This window comes from Pseudophryne corroboree, chromosome 4 (genome assembly GCF_028390025.1).
Source record: "Pseudophryne corroboree isolate aPseCor3 chromosome 4, aPseCor3.hap2, whole genome shotgun sequence".
Lineage (NCBI taxonomy): Eukaryota > Metazoa > Chordata > Amphibia > Anura > Myobatrachidae > Pseudophryne > Pseudophryne corroboree.
Window position 1 is genome coordinate 744,461,586 of NC_086447.1, and position 26,558 is coordinate 744,488,143.

At 42.6% G+C, this 26,558-nt stretch overlaps 1 protein-coding gene across 2 annotated transcripts in view; it reads right to left on the minus strand.

The window, feature by feature from the left end:
- Positions 1-26,558, minus strand: part of SYNDIG1 (synapse differentiation inducing 1) — a 624,247-nt gene that overhangs the window by 279,135 nt on the left and 318,554 nt on the right. For both annotated transcript variants that reach the window (XM_063918133.1, XM_063918134.1), the window contains exon 2: positions 21,339-21,905. In XM_063918133.1, coding sequence (XP_063774203.1) covers positions 21,339-21,818 — 480 coding nt within the window. In that variant the 5' untranslated portion in view covers positions 21,819-21,905. The remainder of the gene's footprint in view (positions 1-21,338; positions 21,906-26,558) is intronic.

A 26,558-nucleotide genomic window follows, 5' to 3' on the forward strand; every position in this document is an offset into this window, starting at 1 on the left:
TGACGAATTTGCTGTCTAAAAGCACTGCTGTCGAATTTCCAAACTTGAATTGAATATGCTTTGGTCGAATTGCAGCACTTATATCATTGCAGAAAAGTCGAATTTGCAAAAATTCGAATTTCAAAAAGTCGAATTTTGAAAGTCCGTTTTTTGGTCGGAAAGCACTGAATTGCATAGGCGAATTTTTTTTTTGGTCGAAAATGACCCGAAATTCGACAATTTCGGGAATTCGACCGCAATTGCATATACCCCTATGTCTTTCGTTTTTTTCAGGGGAGCTTGTCATGCGATGAACTTTATTAATAGATCACCAAATGCTATAGTCCCAAGACATGTTAGTTATTATGTATGGCTAGTGTAAAATTACGCAATTAAATAAACTATTAAATGATCTTCATAATACACATAACATAGGAGAAACATGTGCTCGATTCATGTTTGTATGTGAGGAATCAAAGATCTAGTAAACAACCATTTTGTTTCCCTGCAAGCCGCCCATACTGTCCTTTTGTCAAGTTATTCATGGAATTGTCCTTGGACCCTCCCACCCATGTTGTATATATTAAACAGGACATGCACAGTTTAACAAACCATTTCAGTGACAGGGACCGTCACTTGTGGCTGAAATGATTGGTTTGCTTGGGCCCCCACAAAACAATTTTTTAGCAGGACTTCCTCCATTAAGAATTACTATTATTATTGAGGATGTTGATGATGAGGTGTTAATTACATTATAATCTTGTACATTAAATTTCATGTCTTCGCCGCAAATGATGTAGCATGGAGGAGGTGCCTAGATGGATAACGTTCCTACCTCTACTAAATTTGGCCTCACAAATGGAGCAGATGCTTTCATAAACATTGTCAGGAATGGAGTAAAAATAATCCCACACTCAAAAGGTGGCTTTTTTGGTATTATGCCCAGGCATCGCAATGGCTTTCTTTTTTATCACGGTCAACAACTGCAGCCATTGGAGGCTGACTTACACAAACAACATCATCATCAACATTCTCAATGTCAGATAGTACACAAATATCCCCATCATCCTGTTGCACTTTCACACACAAATCCTCAATTTGTATTATGTCCTCCTCATCAGATTCATCATCACCATCTTTACTTGTACTGCTCCCCACATGGTCAGATGGTTCAGAAATGGTGGAAGGAGGTGAAAAGGGCTTCTCTATGAGGGCAGTGTGAGAAATGTCAGCTGACGTGGACACCCCTACACGTTCCTCAAGAATGTTTGATGGTTCTGAATCTGAATGTGCAGTTTGTTTTACTGCCTCTGTCGCTTACTTTCCTTTTGTTTTTTCTTTACCACTCTATAATTAAAATTATTTAACATACCCTTGCCTAAGCCCACTATGCCCAAGGGCATATGCCTTAGCAGATGACATTGACGGACTTGCATTGTCATGACTCAGAGAACCGAACCCACTCATCTCTACTTAATACATCTGTCCCTATACTTCTTAATAACATAACTGTATATATTATTGAAAAATCTTATTGGTAGCAGCTCCCACAAGTCAGTTGCCATGTGGCCCCCACAAACCTTAATGCATCCCTGGTTTTGTGGCACATTACAAATATATGATTATGATGCGTAGCAGTTACTGCTAAGAATTGTCAGGTGACCATCTGGCCTCTTAAGGCAATCCTTAAGCTAGGTACACACTATATAATTATTGTCCCGACTGGTCAATAATCAGAGATAATTAGCCAGTGTTATTGTGTGTACTTCCAATATCAGTCCTTTTTACGGTGGTGGGTGAGGGGCTCTAGCTGGTGGGTTGAAATAAGCCATTTCCTATACAAGGTGATGCACTGTATGCGAAAAAAAGAATCCTAATAGGAGCTTTTTAAGTTTGCCGATCTGTACCTGCATGTACGCTGACCTATTTATGCCTGTATCTATTATAGTAACAGACCCCTGTCATGAAAGCTTTATGCTACTTCTATGTACTCACAAACATTACACATAAATGTACTGTATTAGACATTCCTATAATGAGTATGCTGAGCGGAGTCTTGGTGCATTATTTCACATAGTCTTCATGCTGTGAGAAGATATTTAGCTGAGGGAATGAAGTGGGGAACTACTGGCCAGAGCGGCCATTTGTCTGGAATAAAATGTATTTATATTCACATAGTAAAACTGCAGGGATTGCAGTGCAGCATGGAAAAGAAATCAGGATTACTCAAGAGCCAAAACTAATGCCCTTAAGAAAGTAAAATTGATTTAGTGGATATTATTTTCCATAATTCACAGGGCATGCACCCAGAGCCATTAACACTACGCACTGTCAATGAAATTACAAGACACAAAACCTGTAAATGGTTTATTCTCACATGAATAGATATGAGATTGATATTACTGCAGTTCTCACATTGCATGTCATGCTTTAGGCTTGTAAAAACATCATTTTTAGTCTAGGAATCCTTTACTATTGGTAAAGTATTTAACCTTTTATCTTTGTAGAATAAGGGCTTTTGTCATATACAGTACAGTGTGGCTGAGTAGCAACGCACTCTCCCTAATAAGTGCCTATCATGACTCTGTAGCACACCCTATTACCTGAGCTCTAGGGGTGGTCTTCAGGTTGCCGACTGTCGGGATCCCGGCACACAGTATACCGGCGTCGGGATCCCGACAGCCGGCATACCGACAGTTTATCTCCCTCGTGGGGGTCCACGACCCCCCTGGAGGAAGAATAAATAGCGTGCCTGTAGCGTGGCGAGCGTAGCGAGCCTGCAAGGAGCTCATTTGCGCTCGCCACGCTGTCAGTATGCCGGCGGTCGGGCTTCCAGCGCCGGTATGCTGGTTGCCGGGAGCCCGGCCGCCGGCATACCATACTAAACCTGAGCTCTAGAATACACCAGGAGAGCTTCACTATAACGCTACTTTGTAGATTACAGTAAGGGTAATTACTGTAAGATGGGTTCTGTAATACTGTATATTCTTACTGCATATGCAGAGGTAATATTAACGGTTTGCATGCTATCCTTGCAAAAAAAAATTGGGTCTGTACTAGTAGCTATAATTACCTGATAAAAATAGGAGAAGGAAAGACAACTCTCTGTGTTGGGGCACTCGTGTATACTTTAAAACTTAACCTTTATTGACTTCAAAAGACTCACATAAACATTACAACATATAACATAAAAAGTAAGGCATCATGGATAGGCCTTATATAATAAGCTTTCTCCTGTTTTGATAATAAAACCAAAAATACTTTTTTGGGTATTGTTGAAAGAAATTTCAGAGTAATTAGTACAGGTTGAGTATCCCATATCCAAATATTCCGAAATACGGAATATTCCGAAATACGGACTTTTTTGAGTGAGAGTGAAATAGTGAAACCTTTGTTTTTTGATGGCTCAATGTACACAAACTTTGTTTAATACACAAAGTTATTAAAAATATTGTATTAAATGACCTTCATGCTGTGTGTATAAGGTGTATATGAAACATAAATAAATTGTGTGAATGTACACACACTTTGTTTAATGCACAAAGTTATAAAAAATATTGGCTAAAATTGACTTCAAGCTGTGTTTATAAGGTGTATATGAAACACAAATGCATTCTGTGCTTAGACTTAGGTCCCATCCCCATGATATCTCATTATGGTATGCAATTATTCCAAAATACGGAAAAATCCGATATCCAAAATACCTCTGGTCCCAAGCATTTTGGATAAGGGAAACTCAACCTGTATTCTCTAATATCAAATCTCCTTAAGCCAATCAATTACATAGTATCGCACTGGCCAAGCAACAAAATAACTGTGGGGGTAATTCTGAGTTGATCGCAGCTTCAAGTTTGTTAGCAAGTGGGCAAAACCATGTGCACTGCAGGGGAGGCAGATATAACATGTGCAGAGAGAGATAGATTTGGGTGTGGTGTGTTCAATCTGCAATCTAAATTGCAGTGTAAAAATAAAGCAGCCAGTATTTACCCTGCATAGAAACAAAATAACCCACCCAAATCTAACTCTCTCTGCACATGTTATATATGCCCCCCCCCCCTGCAGTGCACATGGTTTTGCCCAACTGCTAAAAAATTTACTGCTGCGATCAACTTGGAATTACCCCCTGAGTGCAGCATGCTGAAACCCTGAGCAAGTTGCTCAAGAGTATTCTGCTATTTAATAGTAACCAATATATGGTAACATTTGTTGCTAGCTTACCTATGAGAAATCAGGCAGGGAATACTGATATATGACCCAGTGCCCTACATTATATTCCTTAAGATTTTTGACACTGTGTAAAGTTTAGAAGGTAGAGGGGTAACATAATGTGCCCAGTTTCTGCTTTTGTAGATCTGCTATTAGGCATTGAATCCACAATGAGAAAACTGTGATTGGTACATATGCATTCCCCAAGGGCTGTATCTGCTTTCAACCTACCATATGCCTTTAGATTGACTCGGGTTGATGAGAGTACAGGAGAGAGGTCCCTATTCGGGGTCCCAAGTGGGGATCAATTAACAATACCGGTTTCAAACATTAAACAATCCAGTGCGCTGTTTCTTTATCCCCATCAATCTCTGTTTTTTGTTTCAATATAATTACCTGAGCAAATTATGGGGGTGACTAAATTGCCCATTCAGAAAGAGCCCTTTATAGAGGCAGGAAGGACGCCTTTATGTTCAACCCCTTTGTGAGGCTAAATTAGCAACAGTCACACTGAAGGTTTTGTTTTGTTCTTCTCTGGATCTACGAGATTGCAATTTATAAAATGTTGGACACATACCTCCGAACTGTACTAATTTCAACAGGTCAGCCCCAATCTGAAGCTCTGTCCTGCAGTCCCCATAAAGGCTGCATTGTACAGTGGGCTGTAATATCGGGAGGTACTGTATGTCCCATTCATCATTGTTCTTCATAGATAGCAGCGGTGAATATTCAACAAGCACAGCAGCAGTGAATGGGTGGATAGATGGAAACAAAGGAGATAATGGGCAATTATGTGCTCAGGAGCATTGCCCCTATCATGTCCGCTGTCCTGATTCACATAACATGAGATATCATGTTGGAAGATATGTGAAATTGATGGACATGTGATTTCTTTCAGCCTTGCTAACTGTGTAACTGATAGTCTTTGCTATAGCCTGTACAGTCACAGGCACTTCCATGAGCGAATGGAACAATAGATACTGTATAGGAGCAATTTTTACATTTTTCAGTGTGGTCTTTCTACCCTAAATTATGGGCATAGCTATAGTGGGTGCAAGGGTGCCGATGCCATTGGGTCTAGAGGCTTAGTGGGCCTACCTCTGGGGCCTGGCTCCCCTTCTCCCCTGCACACCTATTGGCCTGTCTCTACACTTACTGTAAACTGCCATCCATAGACATGGCGCTGCCCTGTATGTTTCAAAAGCTGGCAAAAGGGATGGAGAACTTGAAGTGTGGCCATTTGCAAATAAGTTGAGATACGAAGTCAATGGGATATAATCTCTTAACAGAATTCTATGAATAACAAGGCTGCCTAATGGGGTGACATTCCATGCCATGAACAGACATGATTATTGGGAGTGCTAAAACACCTACGGCACCTAAAGAGCTGTCTCCTACTTTATGACAAGAGTGAAAACTAGGCACTGTTAAAATCTTTTGTAAACTCTGTGGACATGTACATGATTGAAAATAACTGAAAGACGAGATGAATATTAGACTTACATTTAATATCCTGCGACAATTGACAATTGTCTGTACCATCAATGGTGGAGAGCCATCAATGGCAAAACAATAGAACATCTGATCTGCTGTCAACCATCTATGTTTTAGAAACACAGATGGCCGATGGCATCCCTATAACCAAGCTCTTCTAGCCTCATTCATGGACCTATTATATATCATATTTGGCTGCCAGTGAATGCTGAAACTTATACCACTGTGTAGTCACACACAAGTGTCAATTGTCCATTTGAGCACCTGTTCCCTGCTCTTACAGAACCACAGTATTCTAGCCCAGTAATACTGTATATGGCTTTTACAGCCCAGCCTCCATCTTTGAGTGGCCTAGCATAGATTGCTTCATTCTGTACACTGCCCTGCATTGCGCCATAGTCAAGAGCCTTTGTCTGCTGGGTCCTATATCCACTGTCACTGCTCTGCCTCCTACTGATTGTTCAGGCTTCAAGACTAAAAATCATCATGAGAAAATCCACTGTTGGGACACAGTGAATCACTTGTGGATCTGTGGGTGGAGGTGAAGGCTGTGACAATGCAATGTTGGCTGCCCTTGTCCCTGCTAAAAATTAAAATACTTGCAATTGTGGTTACTCACTTCTACAGGGTACCTGTAGATCCATGTGTAATGGTCCTGGGCTGAAAATGGACTTGTTTTGATTGCTTTGATCTTTCCAAACCTAGCTTTTCACTTGATTGTGGAGTATTTCCTTCCTGGTTTTGACTTCCTTGCTTCCCGACCCCTTTAATAGACTGCTGACAGCTGTTAAGGGGCTGTGGAGGTTAACCTGATATACAGTTGCTGCATGCCACCAGTCCCATCATTCAGCTTCTCCACTGAGGGTTAATCCAGACTGCCAATTCTTGTTACTCTCTCCCCTCTGATTGGTTCCAGTGATGTTAACACACACACAGAGCAGTGACACAGTGTGACACAGTGAATGGGCACTGTATGTGTGTGCAACTACTACATGTGTGTGTATGAATGTGTTGTGCATGTGTGTGACTGTATGTGAATAGGTGTGTCACTACATATCTGTATGCGTGCTTGTGTATCACTGTATGTATGTGTGACTATGTATGTATGGTGTGTGACTATGTATGTGAGTGAATGTATGCGTGCGTGTATGTGTTTAGATGTGTGACAGTATGTATGTGTGTGATTTTACATATGTATCAATGTATGGGGTATTATTTCCTTTTTAATTTCATCTGTAGCCCAAATGTCTAACTAAGGGGGTCATTCCGAGTTGATCGCACGTAGCAACTTTTTGCAGCCCGTGCGATCAACTAGACGCTGCCTATGGGGGAGTGTATTTTAGCATAGCAGGGCTGTGATCGCTTGTGCAGCACTGCTATGCTAAAAAAGTTTTGTGTAAAACAAGACTAGCCCTGCAGTTACTTACCCTGTGCGATCGATCCAGCGATGAAGGTCCTAGAATTGACATCAGACATCCGCCCCCCAAACGCCTGGACACACTTGCGTTCGGATCTCCACTTCCAGAAAACGGTGAGTTGACGCCCCAAAACGCCTTCCTCCTGGCAATCTTCTTGCAGTTGCTGCTGTGACCGCTTTCTTCGTACGTGGCGTCGCCGGGCAATGACGCGCCTGCACAATGCGGCCGCCGCAACGCACAGTTCCGACCCGTTCGCACCGCTGCAATGAACCGCAGCGTGCGAACGGGTCGGAATGACCCCCTAAGTCCAGCTAAATGTCTAGAAAAGAAGCTACATAGCAGCTACCAGCCCTTTGCTCTCATGGAGTATATATGGGTTGGGGTTACGTGGCCGGTGCACGGTCAGCATACCGACGCCAGGATCCCGGCCGCCAGAATGCCGTCAGGGGGTGAGTGTAAAAAAGCCCCTTGTGGGCTTCACTGCGCTGGCCACAGGTTCTATTCCCGCTCTATGGGTGTTGTGGAAACCCATGAGTGGAAATAGCCCGTTAGCTGGTATTGGCTGATGGCATTGTCAGACTTCGCACAGAGTTACACGTGGTGGTGGGCTGGTTGTTTGTGCGTGTGTGTGTGTGTGTGTGTGTGTGTGTGTGTGTGTAGGGGATGGGGGGGGGGGGGGGGGGCGCCGGATTACTGTTTTGCCCCGGGTGACAAAAATCCTAGTTTCGGCCCTGCTACATACTATAATTTGTATTGGTCCTGGACCACCAATCCAAGGCACCCCTGCAAGTGTCCCACGGCACCCCAGGGTTCCTAGGCACATAGTTTGAGAACCACTGTGCTAGACACTAAAAACATAGGGGTTGATTCATACCTGATTGCTGCTGTGCATTTTCGCACAGCGGGGGATCAGATACTAACTGCGCATGCATATGCACCGCAATGCGCACGTGCGTCGGAAAGCAACAAAGTGTATCGCTGGTCAGCGATGAGATGGTCCGAAAAATCCGACTGCACAGGCGTTTGCAAGGTGATTGACAGGAGGAAGCCATTTGTGGGTGGTAACTGAGCGTTTTTTGGGAGTGTCCAGAAAAACGCAGGCGTTCCCAAGCGTTTTCAGGGAGGGTGTCTGACTTCAGCTCTGGACCCTATCAGCCTATTCTGATCGCACTGTAGGAGTAAGTTCTGAGCTGCACAGAGACTGCACACACTAAATTTTAGCAGCTCGGCGTACACATGTATAAATGTATAAAATAACCGGTTTGAGACTGCTGTCCAGGGGGGAATTAATCGGTCATGGTAACAATAGATAAAAAGTTCGAGCCGAGATTATGATTAATAAGTTCACAGGCGATCCCTTAATAATTCAAATATGCTGTATGATGGAGAGCCATTTGTGGTGACTGCTACTCACTCTATCCCAAAGGTAAGGGACCTGTTTGAAGGTGAGAGGAGATGATCGATCCCGAGCGTTCTCCGGTGTAGCGGCTTGGTAACAGCGGTGGCTAACATTTGGAACGGGATCCCCAGTGCTCTCCGGTAAAGACAAGGAGTCCTACACGCATTTCGTCACTTCCTGTGATTTTTTCTATAGGTAATACTCCTTCTGCTCAAAGAGGACCTTTTTATATGGTAAATTCCACACACCTGTTGTGAATCCAGGGTAGCGCTGTCAATTAGGTGTTCATTACACCAGTTACTAAAAAAATCAATCCACCGGCTAATAATACACACAATGGATATTAAATATTAAGTATGTTGAGCTAAAAACAGCATTCTATTTTGCTACAATATAATATAACACAATCACATAAAAATATAAATAAAAATAAAGATAAAAATATATAAAGGATATCCAAGGTGAAATACGGCTGACATAATGACTCACACAATTTGGAAAAGGATTAGCTACTTATATACTGGAAAATATTTAATAGATTACATTTGGATGGTTAAATGCAATTGTATCTATTTTGGTGCTGTCTGTTCCTTTTAATGCGATACATACTGTGTGTGTACAAATATAATAAATTGTTAATAACTTTTTTAAACTACTGGCTTCTACTGTGATTATAATGGTTCCCTAGCGCGACCCTTCACAGGTTAAAGTTACAGTTGGAAGTAGATCAGGCCTCAGGTGTATGGTCATTGGGAAATAATGCACCAACATCTGATTTAATGTGTCCAATCATGTTGGTGAAATCTGTCTTTATACCAAACTATTTTATAAATATATATCTATCTATCTGGGGGGACGGGGGACGGGGGGACCCGCAGAGGTATCACTGTATCGGGCCCCAAGATTTCTGTTGCCAGCCCTGCTGGGTCCCTGCGACAATGGGTGATGACTACTGCTGGTTCCTTTTTAGCGAGGCCAATGAGACACAGTAAAAACAGAAAGCATCAACAGCCTATCTCCTTAAAGCAAAGTGACTTTACATTTGAACTTTTAAGTAACAATTACAGTACATACAGCTAATTTGGATTGCTAAGAGTTTCTGAAGTTTAGTTTCTGCAGTTTTTAAGTGTTTCTGTAGTTTTTATTATATTTTATAAATTAATACAATAAGAATATTTAAATTCTATAGAGATTGATTTTCACTTATCTTACTTTTTTAAGATTTACCTACTGTATTACTTGTATGCAGGGCCAGACTGGCCATCTGGCAGTTCTGGCAAATGCCAGATGGGCCGGTCAAGCCAAGCAGCAAATATAGTGTCTTCTCATTGGGCAGTGTTTCTTTAAGATGTGTCTGCGTCATGATGCGTATATCTATTTCGTGAGACACTGGCACAGTCTTTTGCAAGAGGAGCCAATGTTGAGGACGTGTGGGCAGTGTTATAAATGTCCCCCCGTGGGCGGCATCGGGTGTGGTGTTGGTAAGTGTCATACTGTATGTATATGCATTTGCTGCCACGCTGGTTTCTTTACTCCTCCTCCCCATTATTCACACCTGCACTTCTCCCTTGATCACCCTCACTGTGACCCTTCATCTGACCACCTCTTACTTTTCTTCCTCCTTCCTATACCCTGCACCCTTCCTCTCCCCACATGATCCCCCAGTTTCTCCATTTCCGCTTCTGTTAATCCACCCAGCCTCTCTTCTACTGTTCCCTACACTATCCGCCTCACACTCCACATAGCTCTGGTCTGTGTCTCATTTTCTGCTGCACAGTTCCTCCCGCCCACTTGTTTGTACATGCAAGGTAATGACTGTTCAAAGAAGTGGATATAAAATGTCTTATTGTCTTCTTAGCCAGTTCCTTTTGAACATAATCACAGATCCCAATGTGTTAAAATTGGCTTGTATTCAACATGCAGAATTAGAAAGGCACATCCAGGTTTTCAGTGGAAGAGCATTACTTGTGTGGCATAATGTGTAAGTGTCATTATTGTGTAGCATAATGTGTATAAACGGTACTACTCCTGTGTAGCATAATATGTAATGGCCATTACTGTGTGGCATAATGTGTGAGAGACATTACTGCATGTGGTATAAAGTGTTTGGGGCATTACTGTGTGGCATAATATGTAAGGGTCATTATTGTGTAGCATAATGTGTATAAGAAGAAATACTCCTGTGTGGCATAATATGTAAGGGTCATTACTGTGTGGCATAATGTGTGAGGGGCATTACTGTGTGTGGCATAATGTGTAAGTGGCATTATTGTGTGTGGCATAATGTGTAGGGGTCATTACTGTGTAGCATAATGTGTTTAATGGGTACTACTCCTGTGTGACATAATGTGTAAGGACCATTACTGAGTGGCTTAATGTGTAAGTGTCATTACTGTGTGGCATAATGTGCAAGGGGCATTACTGTGTGTGGCATATGTGTAAGGGGTATTGCTGCATATATCATAATGTATAAGGGTCATTAATATGTAGCATAATGCGTATAAGGGGCACTACTCCTGTGTGGCATAATGTGTAAGGGCCATTACTGTGTGGCATAATGTGTAAGGGATATTACTGCATGTGGCATAATGTGTGAGGGGCATTACTGTGTATGGCATAATATGTAAGGGCCATTAATGTGTGGCATAATGTGTATGTGGCATTACTGCATGTGGCATAATGTGTAAGGGGCATTACTGTCTGTGGTATAAAGTGTAAGGGGTATTACTGTGTGTGGTATAAAGTGTAAGGGGCATTACTGTGTGTGGCATAATGTGTAAGGGCCATTACTGTGTGGCATAATGTGTGAGGACCATTACTGCATGTGGCATAATGTGTAAAGGGCATTACTGTGTGTTGCATAATTTGTAAGGGGCAATTCTGTGTGGCATAATTTGAATTGGGTGTACTATTTTGTGGACATGCTCCTTCATAGTAAGACAACATCCGCTTTTTTTAGCCACACACCTTCGCCACACACTCTTTCTATTCAAAGTATTCATAGACTAAGAAGTAGGAGGAGTCAGGAATAGTAAGGGAAGGAGTCTATGCCAGGAGCCAGATTCTGACACTGAGGTGGACCTGTGTGCTTTAAATGCCAGGGACTATTTTTAGTCCCAGTCTGTCCCTGTATGTGTGTACCTAATAAATGTCACTTGATAGAGAATGTCTGATTTTTTCATTGAATTCAGCATCCCTAATTTAGGTAAAAGCATATATTCACATGCCAGATGCAGTAAAGTTTTTAAAATGTATTGAGTAGTGATACTGGACTCTGTGTGAACCGGACCTATCTACAATTTGCATATAATCTTTGCATGCCAAGTTACATATGGACTAATTACAGAATTCATGTCCACATATGGACTGGTACTAACAATGGATTAAGTATGATCTACCGTCAGTCGAAAAACCGACGCTGGAATCCCGACAGTCAAAATCCCAAACGTTGAGCGCAGCGTGTCTCCTCGCGGCCTCGGTGCACTTGCCACGCTTCAGGCTCGATGGCGAACTTTGCTCGCCACACTATTATATTCCCCCTCGGGTGGTGGTGTGGACCACCACCCTAGTGGGAATACCGGGCAGCGGTCAGGATTTTCGACTGCTGGCATTTTGACTGTCAGGATCCAGACTGACGGTCACTTAACTGCATCCCCTAACAACATTGAGATAATTAATTACTGCCCTAAATAAGTTAATATATGGTTAATCTATATGTATTTTTGAATTTTAATTGAATCACTGGCCATGTGTAATTCTACCGTATTTTAATTGTGGTATTTAATTGTGTTATTAAATTGTTGTCTGTATCCAGCACTTCTTTGTTTTATTTTGTATTTTATTGTTTACCAGCTTTATCACTTCCTTTTTCCTTCCTGACTTTTTTATTTGGATTAATTAATACATTTAATTATAAGCAAACAAAAAACTGTACTGGAATTTCATTGCCTCTGTATATATACTCAGGTACTGCGGCATCCACATGATTCTGCAGTGGTAGCTACTGACCAACTTTTATGCCTGGCCCTCATTTAAAAAATTACAGTGGCGAGGTAGGTAATTTCCTCTCTTGCCGGCATTCTCCTGTGAAGCAACGTGACTTGGCTGATTTTCCAAGTACTACGAATATTAAACACACATTCTGGGCAAAATCAAAATTCTTTGCTCAATGAGGCTGTCACCACTAGTTTTCAGATTAGTGCTCTAGTCCTTGCAATGTACTCGGGCTGATTGTACCATACAAAAGAAAAACCTCTGTCAAGCCTTTTCATTTTGCAGCACAATGGAAAGGACTTGCCTAAGGCTTTCCCTCCTGCAATGATTATTCATTTTAAAGAAGACGTTTATCAGCAGCACTTTGCTGCATAGTACTGGAAGCCAAGGGATAAAAGTCACACTTCAACAAATTACAATAGGAATGCCATGATTCACTCTTTAATGTCTGGCAGCAAAACTGAAAGTCTAATTTGCAGATTCCCTGCAGGATTACTCACAATTCAGTTTGGGATGCAAATCACAGAATATTTTATGCATCTCCTCTGTTAATTGCACAGCTAAAAAAGAAAAAGGATTTTTTTTTTATCTTCAATAGAAACCAACATAAACGCCATTTGTTATACATCTTCCCTTTAGTCTATTTCCCCTCAGAAAACCAAAACACCATTTTCTTATGAAATTTGATTGCTCAATCACAGTAGTCTGAAATTATATTCAGACTGTAGTCTGAAATTATATTCAGACTGATTGAAATGGGTAGACAATGGTATTTTGAGACCAGGATTATTTACTATAATGATAGGAAAGGAAGTAACTTGCGCAGCATGGATAAAATAGGTTTAAAAAGTGAAAAAGGAAATATAATAATAACAACATATTCTGATGTACTTGAAGCATCATTTAAAACTATTTATGTGAATGCAATTTAAAAAAAAATATTACTTGAAGTCATTGTGAAAGGTCTTGTTTTAATAGACCTATTGCTTTTAGACACATCGGGGTAAATTTACTAAGGTGGGAGTTTTTTAGAACTGGTGATGTTGCTCATACTGTATTCTTGTTATCATATAGTATACAGTATGCATGCTTTAATATCAAGAATATTTTCACACAGGCCATAACCAGGGATGGCCTGGAATGCAGTGACGTGCGGTGGGGTGCGGCAGGTGAGGCAGAGCCTTTCCTGGCATACTAATGTTTGTGCCAGAGTTTTGACTGGATAAAGTATATGAAAAATACAATATTGCATGTAAATCTAGCTCTGGTGCTAGCCAGTACCACCTGAGCCATTTAGCTCACCGCACGTCCCTGCTGGAATGGCACCCTGCAACCAGTAGCACTACTGCAGAGCAAATTTGCCTACTCTTATGGAAAGGCCAGGAGGCTCCGAAAATTGCGTGGCACTCCCGGCCTCCCAAGAAAGTAGACAAGTCTCCCGCATCCTCCTTCCCACGCCGCACCCCTCCCCCATTCACCACCACCTGCACTCCCGCTGCATCCTGACACACAGGAAAGAAGGGCGGGGTGGTGCCACAATTCACGCTAAATTGCGTCAAAGAAGCCCCGCCCCCAGCTATTCAATGTCAGTAATGTGGGCATTGTAAAGTGGGGGTGATGATGTGAACGCGACACAACGCCCCCGACCCACCTCCTACGTGCCGCCCTGTTGCATGACCTGGCTGCTCCCTCCCAGAGGCAGCAGACAGAAAGTAGGCAACTATGCTGCAGAGCTGCACACTCCGGGCAAGCACTCTGCAGCCGGTAGAGCCGCCCTTAAGGAGATTTAGGCACTGTGTTCTCCAGTGCCAGTTACCATGCTCCCTCAGCATAATGACACTTGTTTGAGGGTGGGGGCCGATCGAGTACTGTTTTCATGTAAAAAATTGAGAACCAATGATCATCATACGCAGTGCTGTCTTAACAGCATTGAAGGCCCTTGGTAACTTCCCCCTCCTGTGGACCTGCCCCATCTCTCACATGCTTCAATACAATGAATGACTGTCAGCACCAGGGGCGGATTGGGAACAAAAAGCGGCCCTGGAAAAATTTGTACTAGTGGCCTCACATGGGCAGCACCAGAGGTGTAAGGTCTAGCCATGGGCCATGGCAGCAGCACCCTCCCCCAAGACTTTCCAGATAGTGGGCATGTCCAGCATCAAGGGGGAAGTTAAAAAGAAATAAAATTAAATATTATGAGCACATTATATGATACACCTTCAAAATTTAGAAAACTATATCACTCTGTAGAAAGATATATTTTCTTGCTTATTACACCAACCGTATCCCAATCACTATTCACTCAATCTTATATGTCAGCCAAGCAGGCAGACAGAGCATACACTAGATCATCTGCAATCACAGGCTAAGTGGCAAAGTAATTTTCATATATGCAAATTATTTTGCATCTTATTCATTATGTCTATAAAAAGGACCACATATCCTCAAACAAAACAGGCCCCATGGATGCGTCGGCCCACCGGGAATCTTCCCTATAAACCCTATGGCTAATCCGCCTCTGGTCAGCACTCTGACTGCTGGATAGCTCCAACCAGCCATCAATCAGCATGCTCATAGCCATTTGCTGTCTGGCTGCAGGCTGGAGGTGGGTAGAGAATGCTGCACTCTGATTGCTGGATAGCTCCTGCCATCCACCAATCAGCCAGCCATTCAGTTTCTTGCTGCAGCCTGAGAGGCTGGTAGAGAATGCTGCCTGGCCAATCTGATTGTGTGAAATTCATAATCAGAGCAGCCAGGCAGCATTCTCTAACTACCTCCCAAGAAGCTCTGGAGGCAGCAGCCTGGGAGGCAGATGCCCTCTGATCCAGCCTTACCCTGCCCAAAGGCCCCTAGAATCGTGGGGCAGTGGGCATCTGCCCAGGGGGCCTATATGTTAAGATGGCTCTGATCATACTTGCAGCTTTCAGATCAGATTGTGTTCACTATTGCTTCATTTTTACTGCAGTACTTGGCAAAAGTAATTCTCCAGCAACATGAGCTGCCATGAATGTTGGATCCCTGGCTCAAGAGTCATACTGACATCATCAGGAGGGACCTTTGCAGTGTAAAAGAAACAGAAAAGGAATAATTTGGTTTAAAAAAAAAAACAAGACTGTAAAGGAAAATCTTTGAAAAGCAACCCTATGGATTTTCTCATTCAACGTCCAGATAAGTTGTTTTTACTTTTTTTTAGTTTGTAACTAAAAAAGCAATAATGTTATGTCTGTTCCTATTAAAGTGACCTTAGGATACCACACTATATGGTTTTGTTTTGCTGGTGTCTTCTCTAACTTAAGGAATTATCACCAATCCAATAAGGAGAAGTACTGAGGGCACATATACTGTAAGCCTATATATTATGTTTCACATTTCATTTAGCATCCTATAGTTACTTTTAGCTTTCTTTAACTTCATTACATTATTATGATTCCTAGGGAAGCAATGTGTTTGTTCTAACTTAAAACTTTTGTGATTTAAATAACAAAGTACCCAACCTTATTCAGCTAGATGAGAATTAATGAGTGAATGTTAAGCACCATTGTAAATTTGCATTAAATTGTCATTAGAATATTATTTGATAAGTATTATACACAGATACAATCACCATGGGAAACTTCTCCACTAGCTCACTTCTCCACTTTTATCACTGTTTAGTACTGTACATGTCCACCAATAATAAATACAGTACGGTCTCAAGAAAGAGTAAGAAGGAAGGAAAGAGAAATGTGCCAATAGGTCCTGCACTTAAGAACAACACTATGAAGAAGTGTCACCTCTGCTAAAGTAAAAAAAAACCACTCCAAAATGTATGTATATATATTGTACAGAGGCGTCCTCATACACCTAGCAGCTACTTGCCATACGCACAAAATAGCCGTTGTAACTAAGATGCTTTGAGACGAGTAGCGTACAGAATTCTTTCAATTTTGTGTCCTATTTGCATCGCAGCAAAACACCACTCACAGTGCTGTGCTGCCACTTTAACTGCACAGGAAAAGGGGTCTATGTACTAAGCCTTGGAGAGAAATAAAGTGCCAGCACATCAGCTCCTAACTGTTATGTCACATGCTGTGTTTGAAAAATGACAGGAGCTGTTTGGCTGTTACTTTATTTCGGCCACTTTGGCCTTTATTCAGCATCAGTTGCAGTTTTGCTAAATAGCAAAACTGCAACTGCTTGCGATTGCATGCTGGGGACCATCCAGCACAGGACAAGGCCACCCAGCATGCAAATGGGCACCATCCATGCTATTGCAATTCAACTGTGATCGCATCACTGTCCCCGCAAATTAAGGGATAACCCCTGCCAGCGCAGGTTGGCCATCTTACCTTGGCCCAGACCCGCCCACTTTCCGGACGCCCTGCCCCGGCAACGTTGTGTCGCCGCCCCTAACCACCCCGTGAATGCCTCTGCCTGTCAATCAAGCAGAGGCGTTTGCATAACTGAGATGTGAACGCATCTCCTGGACTGCGCACTGGCCAGAAAATTGTCAGTATGCAATCAATCCATACTGAATAGAGTCCTTTATCTCCATCCAAGTCTTAGTAAATAGATCTCTCTCTTCTTTATCACTCTGCAAGGCTTAGCAAAGAGACCTCTTAGAATGGGTACATACCAGAACCAATCAGCACAATGGTCGGAAGAAAATACCCTTTGTCCTGGACCAAGGGAGATTAGCTGTACACTCTCATTCTGTCCTTCATTTAACTGCATCACAGCGTACGCAATATCTTCTGATTGGCCTAGAAGTTATCATGTACGACCCGCAGGAGTGCACAACTGACTGTACACAATGTACAATCCCCACGATACAGTATGTACATATATGTGATTCGCCCAGAAACTACATATTGTGCCGATATCTTGGAAGTGTGTACCCGGCCTTAGTTTTAAACACATACAATGTCACAGGTGAAACACAATGGAACTTGGCATGAGAAAAAGCCACGGCCACTACATCAGAGCAGTCATACACAGATAAATAAATGTTGCATATGAAATTAATCATTGCAAGCTAGCAATGTCGTTTTGTTGCTCCCAGTTGTTTTATTTTTGCGAATATGACGGACATTTTGAGCAAGAAAGGAGTTTGGCGCAGGACTTGGCGCAAAGAAGGGTTGTTTGGATTGACTTGAACAACAGCATATAGGGACATATCTGTGTGAATGTGTGTGCATTTACATGTGGTAGAGAATATAGATTGTAAGCTCCAGTGGGGCAGGGACTGATGTCAATGGCCAAATATTCTCTGTAAAGCGCTGTGGACTATGTGTGATCTATATAAATAACTGGTAGTAATAATAATAATATACAGAGTTGACATAAATACACTTCCCCTATTCAGAATCATCTATACAGTAGCATGATCTAGCAACAACCAGAACGTCACCAAATTTAGCAAGGTGACTAATTAGGGCGGACAAATGTTTTATTGCTGTGTTATCATTAGCGTAACACAATAAAAGTAATATAAGGGTTTGGGGTTTTTGGCTTTGCCAAGTTTCTGATTTTCCTGAATGATAAATCCTACAATGAATTTGATACCCTGTGATATTTTATTTTCTATCACTGGAACACAAAATAATTTTCTTTAAAGTGACAATGTTTTATGTTATTGTCAAGTCACAGAGACTAAAAATCAATCTGAAGGCGTTACAGAGCTCAGTGGCTGAGACTGGAGTAAAGGTGACCCATTCAGCCGTATCAAGACCTCTGCGCATAACACTGGCCAGTGTGGGGAAGCTGGCAGCAAGGTAGCCATTACTCAGAATCATTTATATTAACGCATCTCTGGAGTTGTCAAAGAACATGAGAGCGAACAACCCGGAATGACCACCCATGTGCACTGCAGGGGGGAATGGGGGGGGGGGGGGGGGCAGATATAACATGTTCAGAGAGAGTTAGATTTGGGTGGGTTATTTTGTTTCTGTGCAGGGTAAATACTGGCTGCTTTATATTTACACTGCAGTTTAGATTTCAGTTTGAACACAATCCACCCAAATCTAACTCTCTCTGCACATGTTATATCTGCCCCCTGGAGTGCACATGGTTTTGCCCAACTGCTAACAAATTTGCTGCTGCGATCAACTCTGAATTAGGCCCAATTTTTGTTTGTCTCAAGGCTCTACCATATTCCAGTCCTGAGATATTTGCATTTGCGTAAAATGCCTAGAAGCACGAAAATGGCTGTCCGCCGTGATTTAAAGATTGCCACCATTTTGAAAAGGAAGTAAGTAAAAAAATATATATATTAGTGGTTTGGAATTATCGGTATATAGGTGAGAAGACAGACAAAAAATTTAATTTAAAAAAAATGGTCAAGCAACCAGAAAATTCATAATTGGACCACTTCGTATGGATTGGCCCTATTTTTACGGCATGCGCTTTACATCCCGGCTGTCGGGATCCCGACACCTGGAGAGATGGCAGCAGTCGGAATACCGACACAAGCCTGGTATTCACCCTTGGGTGGTGGTCCATGACACCACTCGAGTGGGAATGTAATACCCGGGCCCAATGCGTGGCGAGCGCAGCGCAGCTATTCCATACCGATCCCATTTTTACAAGTGTGTTTTTTTTTTATATAAAATATTGTGGGGAAAGCTTTTAAATAGATGTTTTTAACCTAATTCAATCATAAAAAAAAACAATTTCTGAGTGGTTTTGGAAAAAATATTAGCCAGCTACGGTGTTAAGTCAAAAACCAAAATTATCAGTGAAGCACAGTTTAAGTGATTTCTTTTTTTTTTTTAACATCAAGTTTCACTGATTATTTTGCTTTAAAAAAAGTGTCCGGTTATTTTATCCTTTACTATATGGGTATATTCAATTACAGTAGAAACTGCCATCTTGTCGGAAAGACAGCAGTTTCGGCTTTTTTAGGTCTGAAGGGGTTCCGACCTATTCAGTATACCCCACTTTTATCCGACAAGTCGGTTATTTCGACTGGTCAGAAAGCACATGGATCGATGGAATAGTCGATGAGATGGGGGAGAGGGGCGGCGGGCTATAGGGGCAGCAGAGCAGGCAGGCACTTCTATGACGGGCGTCCCCCCGGCCAGACTCCTCTCTCCCGTCTGCGCTCCCCGGCCGACACTTTGCTACAGGGCTGAGTGCGGCTCCCTCCAGCAGCTCCCTGTGATCTGACACACAGAGAGCTGCTGACAGCAGCAGCACGGATGGGACACCAGGAACGGCCAAATCCAACAGCCGGATTTGGCTCAAATCCGACAGTCGGATTTGGCCGCTCATTGAATAGGGCTTGTCGGATCCATTCCGACAAATGCATGTCGGAACGAATCCGACTTTAATTGAATATAGCCCATAGTGTATTTTAAGAGCACAATCTATTGTTAAATAAGGAATTTCTACTTGTACAATATATTATATTATGTCCTGGCCTTTTAAATTATTTTTTTTTAATTAAAAAACAGAATTTCAACATAACAAGGTGAAAAATGATTAAATATCACTCCTCATGCTCTCATCCCTAATCAAACATCACTCATCAACAAGCCATCCATGGTGCATCACTCATCAGGCACCCCACACTTCTCATATTCACTAATCACACTTCTCTGACTCTGATAAATGATTATGTTGGACTCCAGCAAACAATTTCCAGTGAGAGTCTAATGTTTGATTCTGATAAATCATTATAGGGGAGATGTATCAACGCTTCTAAAGAGGAAAAATTGATATGTTGCCCATAGCAACCAATTAGACATAGTTTATCTATGACATTCTATAAATTGATAGTCAGAATCTGGTTACTATGAGCAACATCCCCATTTGTTTGATACATATCTCCCAATGTCAGAAATTGTTACTGTGCTATGAAGGTGAAAAAAATAATATCCATATTTGTGTAACATGCGATCATATTATTAGGGCAAGATAGACCACCAATATCTTTTGGACACATATTTTTAGCTTTGGAAATAATCCTGCTTTAATTATCAAGAGATATTCAAAATCTATAATGCTTTCAAATTAAATAACCAGTATTATTTCCCTTTACCATAGAATAGATAAACCTTACCTTCAATTAGAGTCATCTGGATTGGCCAGTATGGCCACCATACACTTAATACAAGCACATCTGATATAAGTACAGGTTGAGTATCCCTTATCCAAAATGCTTGGGACCAGAAGTATTTTGTATATCGGATTATTCCGTATTTTGAAATAATTGCATACCATAATGAGTTATCATGGTGATGGGACCTAAGTCTAAGCACAGAATGCATTTATGTTTCATACACACCTTATACACACAGCCTGAAGGTTATTTTAGCCAATATTTTGAATAACTTTGAGCATTAAACAAAGTGTGTGTACATTCACCCAATTCATTTATGTTTCATATACACCTTATACACAGCCTGAAGGTCATTTAATACAATATTATTAATAACTTTGTGTATTAAACAAAGTTTGTGTACATTGAGCCATCAGAAAACAAATGTTTTACTTTTTCACTCTCACTCAAAAAGTTCTGCATTTCGGAATATTTGGATATGGGATACTCAACCTGTACAAATAAAAGACATTTAACCACTTAACTGACAATTTTTCCCTTCAAATCCGTTCATAACATTGTTTTGTTTTTTTACTTATTTTATTTAATATAGTTTAAAAGTATTTTTTAAAATATTTAAGTATTATATTATGCACATCTGCAGAACAGACCTCATCGTCAAAAACTGGGGCAACGCAATCGCATGTGATCTGACCATGACAGTTAAGTGGTTAAAGACAAGCATCACTCTGCAGATAAGTAATGACATTGTAAGCACGCCGTCATAATGATCACCTACTGTTTTAGTGATCAGCTGGTTGAGACTAACCTCTAACTCTTGAAATTCTTCTTCCTCTTCTACATCATAAGAAAGAGTATGAATTTTGATGTCTTCAGAGGAAAGGTCAATGAACTTGCTATCTGGATAATCAAGACTGTCTTTGGTTGGTGATCTGTCTTCGATAAATGTGGTTTCACAGCATTCAGTGCTCACATTCTCACCCCAAGAGCGTAAGACATTCTCAGAATACAGAATGATGTTGGGCCGATAGTGAGACTCTACTGTCTGTTGTAGCATGTTAGGATCCAGCAGTTGTTGAACAGGGTCATTTTTAATGTTATCTTTGCCAGTCTGAGGTGAAATACTGCCAACAATGTGACTCTGATAATGAGGAGTTGGATAAACAGACACCATTCCCTCTTTATTTTCCGCCATTAAATTTCTTGTGTTGATTAAGCCATTTCTTTTACCGGCTTCTGTGATTTTACTATGCATAAGAACACTGTTCTGTTCAATTAAACCATCCATATTTTAAGTTTCCGTGTTTTTGTTGCTTCTCTGGCTCCAGTTGTAGAGGTAACTGCAGGTCACATTTGCCTACTGGCTTTTATTTTCCTGAAAGCAGTAAAAATAAACGATGTTAGTAAAACAGAAAGGCAAGCCAATGACATCTAACGATGGATAAATAGACAAGACTGTTTCATTTAGTCATTATGCCTAACAGCACATGTTGAGTTTTCCTCAGCACCCCATATCTCAGACTTTTACAACTGAAGCAAGTAAATGTACGGCACCCATATACATTCAATAAAAAGAAGCTGGAATGAAAAATTAAGGTACTATTTTATGAGCAGTTTACAGTAAATATGTAATTTCTGCTCTGTGACTGCTGGCTGTCTTGTAGTAGAAGTTAATAATTCACTTGATCAGATTCCCATGTGTATTTATGGCACACTCACTCCAGTTGATCCATGCTGCCAGATTGCAGTACTTTACTGATACAACTGTCTTCATTAATTGTCTATTTAGATTTAATTGTGTAAAACGCATACACTGAATAGCATTTGGTAAACCATTATGAGAAATCCACAAAAAATAAGAATTTACTTACCGATAATTCTATTTCTCGGAGTCCGTAGTGGATGCTGGGGTTCCTGAAAGGACCATGGGGAATAGCGGCTCCGCAGGAGACAGGGCACAAAAGTAAAGCTTTTACAGGTCAGGTGGTGTGTACTGGCTCCTCCCCCTATGACCCTCCTCCAGACTCCAGTTAGGTACTGTGCCCGGACGAGCGTACACAATAAGGGAGGATTTTGAATCCCGGGTAAGACTCATACCAGCCACACCAATCACACCGTACAACTTGTGATCTAAACCCAGTTAACAGTATGATAACAGAGGAGCCTCTGAAAGATGGCTTCCTAAACAATAACCCGAATTAGTTAACAATAACTATGTACAAGTATTGCAGATAATCCGCACTTGGGATGGGCGCCCAGCATCCACTACGGACTCCGAGAAATAGAATTATCGGTAAGTAAATTCTTATTTTCTCTATCGTCCTAAGTGGATGCTGGGGTTCCTGAAAGGACCATGGGGATTATACCAAAGCTCCCAAACGGGCGGGAGAGTGCGGATGACTCTGCAGCACCGAATGAGAGAACTCCAGGTCCTCTTTTGCCAGGGTATCAAATTTGTAAAATTTTACAAACGTGTTCTCCCCTGACCACGTAGCTGCTCGGCAGAGTTGTAATGCCGAGACCCCTCGGGCAGCCGCCCAAGATGAGCCCACCTTCCTTGTGGAATGGGCCTTAACAGATTTAGGCTGTGGCAGGCCTGCCACAGAATGTGCAAGTTGAATTGTGTTACAAATCCAACGAGCAATCGACTGCTTAGAAGCAGGAGCACCCAACTTGTTGGGTGCATACAGTATAAACAGCGAGTCAGATTTTCTGACTCCAGCCGTCCTTGAAATATATATTTTTAAGGCTCTGACAACGTCTAACAACTTGGAGTCCTCCAAGTCGTCTGTAGCCGCAGGCACTACAATAGGCTGGTTCAGGTGAAACGCTGATACCACCTTAGGGAGAAAATGCGGACGCGTCCGCAGCTCTGCCCTATCCGAATGGAAAATTAAATAAGGGCTTTTATAAGATAAAGCCGCCAGTTCAGATACTCTCCTGGCCGAAGCCAGGGCCAGTAACATAGTCACTTTCCATGTGAGATATTTCAAATCCACATTCTTTAGTGGTTCAAACCAATGGGATTTGAGGAAATCTAAAACTACATTTAGATCCCACGGTGCCACCGGAGGCACCACAGGAGGCTGTATATGCAGTACTCCTTTGACAAAAGTCTGGACCTCAGGGACTGAGGCCAATTCTTATTGGAAGAATATTGACAGGGCCGAAATTTGAACCTTTATAGATCCCAATTTGAGACCCATAGACAATCCTGATTGCAGGAAATGTAGGAAACGACCCAGTTGAAATTCCTCCGTCGGAGCACTCCGATCCTCGCACCACGCAACATATTTTCGCCAAATACGGTGATAATGTTTCGCGGTGACTTCCTTCCTTGCCTTTATCAAGGTAGGAATGACTTCTTCTGGAATGCCTTTTCCTTTTAGGATCTGGCGTTCAACCGCCATGCCGTCAAACGCAGCCGCGGTAAGTCTTGAAAGAGACACGGACCCTGCTGGAGCAGGTCCCTTCTCAGAGGTAGAGGCCACGGCTCGTCCGTGACCATCTCTTGAAGTTCCGGGTACCAAGTCATTCTTGGCCAATCCGGAGCCACTAGTATCGTTCTTACTCCTCTTCGCCGTATAATTCTCAATACCTTTGGTATGAGAGGCAGAGGAGGAAACACATACACCGACTGATACACCCAAGGTGTTACCAGCGCGTCCACAGCTATTGCCTGCGGATCTCTTGACCTGGCGCAATACCTGTCCAGTTTTTTGTTGAGGCGAGACGCCATCATGTCCACCATTGGTTTTTCCCAACGGTTTATTAGCATGTGAAAAACTTCTGGATGAAGTCCCCACTCTCCCGGGTGAAGATCGTGTCTGCTGAGGAAGTCTGCTTCCCAGTTGTCCACGCCCGGGATGAATACTGCTGACAAAGCTATCACGTGATTCTCCGCCCAGCGAAGGATCCTGGCAGCTTCTGCCATTGCACTCCTGCTTCTTGTGCCGCCCTGTCTGTTTACATGGGCGACTGCCGTGATGTTGTCCGACTGGATCAACACCGGTCTTCCTTGAAGCAGAGGTTCCGCCTGGCTTAGAGCATTGTAGATCGCTCTTAGTTCCAGAATGTTTATGTGAAGAGACTTTTCCAGGCTCGTCCACACTCCCTGGAAGTTTCTTCCCTGTGTGACTGCTCCCCAGCCTCTCAGGCTGGCGTCCGTGGTCACCAGGATCCAATCCTGTATGCCGAATCTGCGGCCCTCCAATAGATGAGCCTCCTGCAACCACCACAGGAGAGATACCCTTGTCCTTGGCGACAGGGTTATCCGCAGGTGCATCTGAAGATGCGACCCTGACCATTTGTCCAACAGATCCCTTTGAAAAATTCTTGCATGGAATCTGCCGAACGGAATTGCTTCGTAAGAAGCTACCATTTTTCCCAGGACTCTTGTGCATTGATGTACAGACACCTTTCCTGATTTTAGGAGGTTCCTGACCAGGTCGGATAACTCCTTGGCTTTTTCCTCGGGAAGAAAAACCTTTTTCTGAACTGTGTCCAGAATCATCCCCAGGAACAGCAGACGAGTTGTCGGCATTAATTGGGATTTTGGAATATTCAGAATCCATCCGTGCTGCTTTAGCACCTCTTGAGATAGTGCTAATCCCATCTCTAGCTGTTCTCTGGACCTTGCCCTTATTAGGAGATCGTCCAAGTATGGGATAATTAATACGCCTTTTCTTCGAAGAAGAATCATCATCTCGGCCATTACCTTTGTAAAGACCCGAGGTGCCGTGGACAACCCAAACGGCAGCGTCTGAAACTGATAGTGACAGTTTTGTACAACGAACCTGAGGTACCCCTGGTGTGAGGGGTAAATTGGAACGTGGAGATACGCATCCTTGATGTCCAAGGATACCATAAAATCCCCTTCTTCCAGGTTCGCTATCACTGCTCTGAGTGACTCCATCTTGAACTTGAACTTCTTTATGTACAGGTTCAAGGACTTCAGATTTAGAATAGGCCTTACCGAGCCATCCGGCTTCGGTACCACAAATAGAGTGGAATAATACCCCTTCCCTTGCTGTAGAAGAGATACCTTGACTATCACCTGCTGAGAGTACAGCTTGTGAATGGCTTCCAAAACCGTCTCCCCTTCGGAGGGGGACGTTGGTAAAGCAGACTTCAGGAAACGGCGAGGTGGAGACGTCTCTAATTCCAACCTGTACCCCTGAGAAATTATCTGCAGGATCCAGGGATCTACCTGCGAGTGAGCCCACTGCGCGCTGTAATTCTTGAGACGACCGCCTACCGCCCCCGAGTCCGCTTGAGAAGCCCCAGCGTCATGCTGAGGCTTTTGTAGAAGCCGGGGAGGGCTTCTGTTCCTGGGAAGGAGCTGCCTGTTGCTGTCTCTTCCCTCGTCCTCTGCCTCGTGGCAGATATGAATAGCCCTTTGCTCTCTTGTTTTTAAAGGAACGAAAGGGCTGCGGTTGAAAGGTCGGTGCCTTTTTCTGTTGGGGAGTGACTTGAGGTAGAAAGGTGGATTTCCCGGCCGTAGCCGTGGCCACCAAATCCGATAGACCGACCCCAAATAACTCCTCCCCCTTATACGGCAAAACTTCCATATGCCGTTTTGAATCCGCATCGCCTGTCCACTGTCGTGTCCACAAAGCTCTTCTGGCCGAAATGGACATAGCACTTACCCGTGATGCCAGTGTGCAGATATCTCTCTGTGCATCACGCATATAAAGAAAAGCATCCTTTATTTGTTCTAACGACAGTAAAATATTGTCCCTGTCCAGGGTATCAATATTTTCGATCAGGGACTCTGACCAAACTACCCCAGCACTGCACATCCAGGCAGTCGCAATAGCTGGTCGTAGTATAACACCTGCATGTGTGTATATACTTTTTTGGATATTTTCCATCCTCCTATCTGATGGATCTTTAAGTGCGGCCGTCTCAGGAGAGGGTAACGCCACTTGTTTTGATAAGCGTGTTAGCGCTTTGTCCACCCTAGGAGGTGTTTCCCAGCGCTCCCTAACCTCTGGTGGGAAAGGGTATAAAGCCAATAACTTCTTTG